We start from the raw sequence: 10,487 nt of genomic DNA on the forward strand, positions 1-10,487 counted from the left end.
ACCATGTGATGTTTTAGCAAATGGGAATAGGACTAGCAGGTTCGGAGCATTTAATATCTGACAGGTCTGTATGCACAGCATTGTAACCTTGAAAGAAAGTATATGTAGAACCATGTTACACAGGAGAAAAGTGGTTATCACGGAGATTAAATTACTGTATGTAATTTGTATGCAATAGAAGCAGAGCTTGGATTTGAACACAGGTCCCTCTAATTCTGCTCAATTCCCTATTCCATTATAAAATCATTCCTGGTCTAATATCAAGGCTAATTAAGTGACTGCATTGTATCACAAGAATTAAGCAGGGAGGAGTCAAGAAAAACATGTATAAAATCCTTTTGCATTTTCCATATTTCACTCATTATTTAATTGTAAATTTCACAGTAAAATATGGGCAGTTTGATTATTTGTGTCCCCTCCACCTGCATTTTTCCTTTGACCACTCACTACGACTTCAAAATCATGCACTTGTGGTTTATAAAACAACAAGCAATCCTTTGGTGATGGCTCTAATACAGCCTCACTGTAAGAACTAAGGAAATAAGCTTATACATATATATGAACTTAGAAAGCCATGTAAATCAGAAAAAAATATGAGCCTCATAAACCTCTAATATACATAAATTGTTAAACTTTCTATCAGAATTCATTCCTATAACTCCAATAAAACATAGTCTTTATTTTCCCACCCTGTATCAACTGTGATCTGAAAATACTAAGTAGAAAATTCAAGATATATAAAATTCTTAATAAATTGTGGGCCATTCCAAGTTGCATGATGAAGTCTTGCACTGTCCTACTCTGTCCAGTCCAGGATATGAAGCATACCCACACTGTATTTGCGCTACTCCTCACCCCAGTTAGTCACTGAGTAGCTGTTTTGTTATCAATCTGACTGGCACAGTACCATAGTGCTTGTGTTCAAATAACCCACATATTATTTAATAAAGGCCCCAAAGCACAAAATAGTGATGGTAGCAATTCCAAAATGCTAACAAGAAGTCATAAGCACTTCCTTTATATGAAAAAGTATGTATGCAGAGGGAAAAAACCCAATATATTATATATATAAGCTTGAGTATTATCTGTAATTCCAGGCATCCACTAGCGATCTTGATATATAATCCCATGGATAAGAGATGATTACTGTATCTTTTTTGAAAATTGTAGAAAATCTGACTCAAAGCTGATGTTTATTCTGGTTGGGTTGAAAGAAAGCTGAATGTACTTTCCCAAAGACTTGGTGATAAATTCCCCCGTTGCTCCACCTTCGAACATTGCTCCATGCCCTGAAATTAAGTGTAGCTGCCAGAAAACCCCTCCAGTTCAGTCTGGTATGGAATAATGAGTGGCATGATGGTCTCCTGGGAGGTAGATAGGTTTACAATGTCCACTGTTCAGGGTTTTGATATGGTGACTGGATAAAACAGTCTGCAATGTGGTTTAGTATCAAGAAGCAGCCTCAAATTCCTGTAGGTCTCCACTGATGATATCTCAAAGAAATCAGACATACTAATTCCCTAGATCTCTCAGCAAGGGTGGAGCATGAGTGAACTGAATAACAAAGTTGCCAGGGAAAGAAATCAATTATTGGCCCTTTCAGTCTACAGAAGTGTATATCCTAATTGAGGGTGAATTTATCACAAAATACTGGGCCAGAAAACATCTCCCTCAAACTCTGTCCCTCAGAAGCAATGGGAATGATGCCATATTAACATATTCCCAATCACTTGTTCCCTTGAGCATTATGAGGAAAAGTCATATTTATTATCAATACAAATGAAAAAAAGGAAGTAATAGAATCTCAATGAGATTTTCTAAACCTAAACATACCAATTTCTCCTGAAGTTTTTCTTTTCTCTTCTTTGAAAGATTGGCCTTGTAATTAGAATATATAATTTTCAAGAATACTGCCCTGGTGATCTCACTATGCTCCTTAGTGTTACCTGAAGTCATGGCAATCAGATAACATTTTATGCTACAGAAAATGAAGCTTATTGTTTAGATCAGAAACACTAGTCTTTTTTGCTTTGTTCCAAGAATACCACTCTGAGAGTTTATGCATTATTCATTAAATAAGTACGTATTAAATGTCAATATGTAGTTATCATATTGCTAGGCGATGTGACTATATCTTAATGGGTATTGAAATGTATTGAAGGAGACAGCCAATAAACAACCTTTAGCACCTGTCCAAATTAGGTAAAGGCTAAAGAGAGAAAACAACATAGTTGGGAAGAACTAGTCAATGCGCCTAAGAAAAAAACCAGTGAGGCTTCCTGGGGAAGATGGCACCCCATTTATTTGTTGAACTCTCATGACACAAATGCTTATATTTACCAGGTTATGTTGCAAGTACGTGGACAAATTGGTAAAACAGCCTTCTGCTTTGACTAGTAAAGCAGTCAGACGTTAAAAACGTCATCATAATGCAATCAAATGTGAACACAAAATTTATCAACAAACTTTATCACCTTCACAAAGTAAGTTGCTAAGCCATGGTTTCCTTATCTCAATTATGGGCACAATATTACTATTTCTCTCACAGGGTGTTTAAGATGACGCATGAGACAGGTGTTCTGGATACACTGATTGTCTTCATATACCTTGAACAGGTCACGCTCATTCCCACTGTGAGATATTTGCACCAGCTATTTCTGGTGTTGTTTCCCCACCTAGATCTTACTGCATTTCAATCACAAAGTAAGGGTAAGTTCCTTAGAAAGAGCTTTCCTGATTCTACAGTTCAAAATAGCCATTTAGTCCCTCACTGTCATATAACTTTCATTTGATTCTCTTGATGGCACTTTTCTCTATCTGAGATAGGAGAGGTTATATGTCTTGTCCCATGTTACATTTCACACATATGTGATTGACTAACACATCACAGACATTAAATAAATATTTGTGGGATTAATGCACTGGCTTTGGGTAGTCAATTAAGTAACCTGTACCCAAGTATTAATTTCTGTAACATCAGGATTGAAATGCTTATTATGCAGAGTTGCTGGAAGAAATTTAGGGAGAAGATTCTATCAAACACACAGCATATTGACCAGCACATGCCAGATATTGAGTTAATACTGGTTACTTGACATGCCTCTTTGTGTAAATTTTGCCCGGTAATTCATAAAGAACACACAAACTTTTCAGCTAAAGGTGTATTTTATTTAAGCTTTATAGATCTTACAAAATCCCAATGTGTCACTACCATTCTTTCCTCAACCATTAACTCCATGGCTATGTCTTCTCATTGTTTTCCTTTCCTCCCTTAACAAAAGTGTCTGAAACCAAACCACATATTGTTTGGAAAATCCCTGTCCTTCATGATGTCACCACGCTCGCAGCAGAATGGATGAACTCATGAAAATGACCAGAGGAACTTAAACTCGGATAAGAGCTGCACTTCAAAGCAGCCCTCTCCACTAGAAAATAACCTGACAATTCTCCTGAGAGTTCAAGAATTAATCCTGACATCATGAACACAAATGAGCCATCTAAGAGGATGGAGATGGTCTCTCCATACCATTTTGCCTTCAAGATCTGCATGAATGGGAGACACTTATGGAACACCTTCAGCCTTATCTTATTCTCATGGAGAGAAAACCAGTACAAACTTCAACAGTAAATTCATTTATTAGGTCAGTTCATGGTGGCCTACTTGTTAGCCAACCAGCCACTGCCTCCTGGGGAGCACCTCTGAGGATAGGACTACTTTCCAAGAAGGATTGGAAGCCATTCAAAAACATTTTCTTACTTATTAAACTTGCATTGAGTCAACATTGCCATCCACTTCTGTGTGCCAGACTATAACTAGATCACATGCAAAAATGTTACACCTGCTACCCCTCTTGTAGGTAGGAAAACAATTATTTTTCATCTTCTTTTGTGCAGATTTTGACTGCAGAGGAGATAAAGGAGAGATAAATGAGGGGGTTCCCAGGAAAAATTCAGGCAGACTTTATGACATTTATACAGAATCGCCTAACTAGAATCTTTCTCATCAGTCTGAGTCCTGACCTTGAATTCAACAAGGAGTATTTAATTCCTGTTTCTCAGGGTCTCTCACTGAGAGTTGTCTTGCCATTGCCAAGGGATCCTTGATGACATCAGTGCTCTTTATAATCTCATCAGAGTCTTGACTCAAGAATATCTGCCTCTGTGGCAGAAAGGTACTGAACATCCTAGATGATGGGCAATCGAACCACAGTGAGCACATTCATCCTGCGGGGGTTTTCCAGTCTCCCAGACCTGCAGGGTCTCCTCTTTGTGCTGGTCTTCTTCTCCCATGTGACTATCCTCACTGCAAATGTGTCCATCATGGTGGCCATAAAGCTCAGTTACAACCTTCATACCCCCATGTACTTTTTCCTCTCTGGCCTGTCCTTTTCAGAAACCTGTACCACCCTGGTCACCATCCCCCGAATGCTGGTGGATCTGCTCTCAGACAGCAAGACCATCTCTCTTCCCGAGTGCGCCACACAGATGTTCTTCTTCCTCGGCTTGGCGGGCAATAACTGCTTCATCATGGCCGCCATGTCCTATGACCGTTACACTGCCATTCACAGCCCACTGCGCTACCCCATCCTCATGACCCACAGGGTCTGCTTGCAGCTCATGATGGCCTCTTCTGTCACTGGGATTGTGGCGTCGTTGTGCATTGTCCTCATAGTATTCAACTTGTCTTTCTGTGACGCCAGCACCATCCAGCACTTCTTTTGTGACATCGCACCGGTGGTCTCCCTTGCCTGTGATTACACGTTTTTCCAGAAAATGATCCTTCTTGCATTCATTGCCTTTGTGTTGGTGGGCAGCTTCATTTTAATTATGATTTCCTATGTTTTCATCGTGTCCACCGTTGTGAAGATGCCCTCTGCAAAGGGGAGGTATAAGGCCTTTTATACTTGCTCCTCTCACCTCACTGTAGTGTGCATACACTATGGATTTGCTGGCTTTGTCTATTTGAGACCCAAGGACAGTGATTCGTCCAGTGAAGATATGCTGATGGCAGTGACATATACAGTGGTGACGCCTCTGCTTAATCCCATAGTTTACAGTCTAAGAAATAAAGAAATGCAAATAGCTCTAAGGAAAGTACGAGACAATGTCTGTAGGTTTTTCTCACAGATGGTAAGTAAAAGAATGCTGGGCACTTCTTAAAACATTCACAGAGCACTGATAAATAAAAATGGAGAAAGTAGAGTACCTTTAATAAATATCAGCACTCTATGTATAAAGCAATTAAAGTGTGTTCTAATTGCCTGATTTGCCCTGATCTCATTCCTTTTCTACCACAAACAGGATGTAGTTTTTAAATATTGTAAAATGTTTATATATATATATATATATATATATATATATATATATATATATATATATATATACACACACACACACACACACACACACACACACACAGCACATATGTATGTAGCAAAAATATCTGAGATGGTTTGGAACACTGTATTTTCATAATTTTGGTTGCCTTTGGGGGAGAAGGAAAATTATTCTAAAAAGAAAAAGAAGAATGAAAGAGGTAGATACAGACTGGGAGAGAAAGAAGGAAAGGAAAGATCATCAATTCACCTAAGAAGGAGAAACACAAATTTAGACTTGCAATGAATGAAAGATCACAATACCAAGACATTTTGAAGAATTTTAAGTAATTATCTTTTCAACTCTATTCAAAGAAAATTAGAAACTAGGTGGGAATGGGTGAATATCTATAAATATAAACTGATGAAAGTTACTGGAAACGAAATAGGCATTTTTAACATACCAAGTTCCAAGAAAAATATAGACCAGTCTGCCAAAGAGCTGCCAAAGGAGTAGGCTAGATGGTTTCATAATTGCCTCTTCAAGTCCTCAAAAAGCAATAACTGAAATGCTATTTAAGTTAGAACATATGTAAAGATAAATAGCTCCTAATTTATGAAAACAGAGGTGGAAGGTTTAGTATATAATTGAATCTAATTGAGGTGATTGTAGTAAAGTTCACATATGGATTGTGGAAGATAATAAAGGCTGTAGGAGGTCTAGCATTTTGAGGTCACACTGTCCAATGGTAACATCCACATTGTGTGAAGTTACCAGGACTGAGGAAGTGAAATGGTTAAAGGATCAAGAAGCCAGTGGCAAAGCCTTTTTTTTTTTTTAATATATTTTTATTGATTTATTACAGAGAGGAAGGGAGAGGGATAGAGAGCTAGTGACTTTGATGAGAGAGAAACATCGACCAGCTGCCTCTTGCACACCCCCTACCGGGGATGTGCCCGCAACCAATGTACATGCCCTTGACCAGAATCGAACCTGGGATCTTTCAGTCTGCAGACTGACTGACGGTCTACCACTGAGCCAAACCGGCTTCGGCCAGTGGCAAAGTCTTTAACAAATGAGGAAAGGAAACTTGGTGGTCAGTAAAGGACTCTGAAACAATAGCATGCTGTTTCATAGCTGGTAACACTGGTGCCAGTGAGTAAACTGTTTTTGCCATGAAGATTGCAAACCAATGATTTAGAAATATGGTAAGGAGCTAGGAGAATGTCAACACAATAGTGTTTTAGAGGAGGGGAGTAGGCAACTTCTCTTCAAAAGAGCCGAGAAGCATAGGTACCCATTCCAGGCGATCAGGTTTAGTTAAGATAAAGAGATAGGGAATGTACACTGTGAAAAGTTGACGAGTGGGAGATAGAATATTCCAAAGTGAAAGTAAGACATATTAGGAGAAACCCCAGAAAGAAAGAAGATTCCAAAGACAAGAAGCACGGCATTGCGCTGGGGTGAATCTAGGTGAGGACAGCTGCCCAAGGGCTTGCAACCTAGATTCTGATCATAGCTTCACTGATTACAGTGGTCAGAACCTACTGAGTCGCCAGGTCCCATTTTTGTTCAACACTGAATTCAGATTTGCCTAGATGTACTCTGACCATCCATTCCACAATCTTCACCATTCCACTTTCACAAATATCCCCTGCGTAGTGTGACATTTTCTACCTCCTCATATAATTACCATAAACTGTTTCATTTCATTAAGTCTCAATTGTGATCAAATAGGATTTATCCCTGGGATGCATCGTTAGTTTAACATATGCAAATCACTCTATGTGATATACCACATTAACAGAATGAGAGATAAGAACCACATGATCATGTATATGTACACAATGGACTATTATCCAGCCATTAAGAAAGATGGAAATCTTGTCATTTGGGACAAGATGGATATTTCTGGAGACATTGTACTGAGGGAAATAAGGCAGACACAGAAAGAAAGATACTGTAGGATCTCATTTATATGTGGAATCTGAGAAAGTCAAACTCATAGAAGCAGAGAGTAGAATAGTAGTTACCAGGGTTGGGGAGGTAAGGGAAACGGGGAGATGTTGGTCAAAGGGTACAAAGCTGCTGTTTTGTAGGATGATTAAGCTCTAGAGAGCTAATGTACAACATGATAGCTGTAGTTAACAATGTATTTTATATTGGAAATTAGCCAAGAAAATAAATTTCAGGTGCTCTCACAATACCACCTCCCTCAAAAAAAAGGTAACTATGAAAAGAGATGGGTACGTTAATTAGGGTAACTACATTAATTATTTCACTATATACATGTATGTCAAAACATCAACTTGTATGTCTTAAATATATGCAGTTTTTGTTAAAAATGAAACATGAATTTTTTTTAAGAAATTAAAAATATGGCAACTAGCACTTTATTCATGCCAGCTGGATGGGAACCAATTTTTTTAAAGAAGCATTCCTTTGATTATTCTTAACTTCTTGAAAGAAAAGCACATGATATATTCAATTTTGTTTCCTCAGTTAATAACCTAGAGCTAAGAATAAAGGATACATGAAATAAATATTCATTGAATTAGAGTTAATATTTAACCCAAAGGCAGTTGTTAAATGCTTGCCCTGTACCAGACACTGTACTTTGGTTAAGGATCATTAGTTCAACCTCCCACATCACTACTTTCGCCCACCCACCGAAGTTTCTGCAACTGCATTTCCAACTCTCAGTGACCACTTCATTCCTATTTTCCTCTCTGTCTCCATTTAAATGTCATTTCCCCAGCGAACCTTCTTTACGCCTCAAAAACAAATGCATTTGCCAAGTGATTTCATGAGGAATAGAGATTGAACTAAAAGATACAGCCTGGGGCTTTTGGCAGTGTGCTAGGTGAGTGCATGGAAGTCTGAGGTCAAAGATGCCAAGGCAGCTAAGACTTGAGAGGCCAAGATGCTGGAAAAGAAAAACAAAACAAAACTGTAGTGATATGAGCCTGAAATTCCATGTGTAATTTCTCATTAAGTTACACATGGGATCAGGGGCATAGAAAGGGAGTGGACTGACAATTCTTGGGGGAAAGGGTTGTAGGAGGTGTGGGGGGGTGGGAAGAGACTGGACAAAAATCGTATACCTATGGATAAGAACAGCGGGTGGGGGGGGGTGGTAAGGGCAGAAGGTGGGATAAGGGCAGAAGGTGGAGTGCGACTGGGTGGAGGGGAGCTATGGGGGGAAAAAAAGGGAACAACTGTAATAATCTGAACAATAAAGATTTATTAGAAAAAAAATTACACATGGGCTGGTGTGATATCAAAACACTGGTGGAAATCAGCCTGTGGGAGGCTAAAGGTTTTAGCAGCGACTTCGGCATTTTCCAGTTCTGGTTTGATAGAATTTGTTAGAGAGGCCATTTGAGGTAAAGGGGACCATAATATCCTATGCTTTTATATTTGAGAGTGGTGAGGGACCACACCCTTGGAGTAATCACTATATCCTAGAAATAAGGTCAAATAACACATAAAGAAATGGGAAGATATGCCTTGTTCAATGATTGGAAAAATTAACATTGTTAAAGTGGCCATATTACATAACTGATATACACATTTGATGCAATCCCCATTAATGTTATTTTTCACAGACTTAGAACAAAAGTATTCAAATTTATATAGAACTATAAAAGTCCTCAAATAGTCAAAGGAAAACTGAGGGGGGGGGGAACAAAGGTGGAGGTATCATACACCCTGACTTCTAATTATTCTACAAAGCTACAATAATCCAAACAGTATGATATTGGCAGAAAAACAGACACACAGACCAATGGAACATAATTGAGAGCCCAGAAATAAACCCACACATACACGGGAAACTAATTTTCAACAAAGGAGCCAAAAACAACAATGGAGAAAGGAAAACCTCTTCAATAAATAGTGCTGGGAAACTATTGAGAAATGTAATGACAATGTTAACATAAGATTTTAAAAATGAGAAGCTCAACAAAACTGTAACAACACGTACTTTTGAGGTCAACCCAGAATCTCAGTAAGAGAGAAGCCAGACCACTGAAAAAGGAAGTACAAAAAATGAAAAGAATAAATACCATTAAATAAAAAATAACTATCAAATCTAATAATACTTTGGAAGTAGTACTATCAAATATCGTAAGCCTGCTACCTGAGAGAGAAGAAATGCTATTGTTTTTTAAAGGAATGTCCTCAGCTACCTGTTGACTCCTGAAATGCCCAATGGAATGTTTGCTATTTTTTAAAGGATGTCAACATTAAAAATGTTTTTACAATATGTGCAGGTAAATTACTATCAGAACCTTATCCTTCATCACTTTCATTATGAAAAACTTGTATTCTAGTGGTCATCAAACTAATGCATTTAATCAGTTTCTGGCTTCAATTATTAGTCCATAGGATTGCATCAGAGGTTGAAAGACAGAAATCTAGAATAGATCTTGTATTTTTATAAGAAAATATCTACAAGAAAGACTCAAATTCAAAATATGATATGAGTGCCAGTATGATTTGGAAAGCATACACACAATGCCGTAATAAAAGCAAAACAAGATTTCAGAGCCCAAAGTTCTGGGGGATAAATTTCACGTCTGCCACTTGATAGCTGGGTGATCTAGAAAAGTTACTTAACACTTCCGAAACCCAATTTCCTTATTTTAAAAAATGATACAATAATAACATTTGCCTCTCAAGGTCACTGTTAAATGAGACGTTGTGTTAGAACACCTACAATGGATGACAATAAATGAAAAATCCATAGCTGAGACTATACTTCAAATAAGCAATGACATATGCAAAGGACATTTAAAAATCAATAATAAACACTACTTGCTGGTCAAATATTATAAGGGGACAGACTCTAGGAATCATCTCTTTAATATAGGGCTTATTTGTGCTGGATTTAGGACCATTTGGCATATAAGACCTTAAGTACCTCAGCATCAGATAGACACAGGTTTGCTAACATTCCACTGAAAATCCAATGAGAGGAAATCCAATGAGACTGAGAAAAGTAGGGGTATTCACATGTACCTACACCAGTATGCTGCCTGAGATACTCATTAAGGCCTCAGTGGGCTTCATTTATTCTCTTCATTATTTGCATATAAGCACCGCAATGCGCAGATCTAATTAGATTTGAGACTTTATTTGGATCAACATAATTAGTGGGGCTATGCTTT

The 10,487-nt window shown here is 38.0% G+C and overlaps 1 protein-coding gene across 1 annotated transcript; it reads left to right on the forward strand.

The window, feature by feature from the left end:
- Positions 1-4,191: 4,191 nt before the first annotated feature.
- Positions 4,192-5,273, forward strand: LOC118713193 (olfactory receptor 10T2-like). The gene has a single exon (XM_036427590.2). It carries the CDS (start codon positions 4,192-4,194, stop codon positions 5,158-5,160), a length of 969 nt encoding a protein of 322 aa, XP_036283483.1. The 3' UTR covers positions 5,161-5,273.
- The last annotated feature ends 5,214 nt before the right edge of the window (positions 5,274-10,487 follow it).

The sequence above is a fragment of the Pipistrellus kuhlii genome, unplaced genomic scaffold, assembly GCF_014108245.1.
Source record: "Pipistrellus kuhlii isolate mPipKuh1 unplaced genomic scaffold, mPipKuh1.p scaffold_m20_p_9, whole genome shotgun sequence".
NCBI lineage: Eukaryota > Metazoa > Chordata > Mammalia > Chiroptera > Vespertilionidae > Pipistrellus > Pipistrellus kuhlii.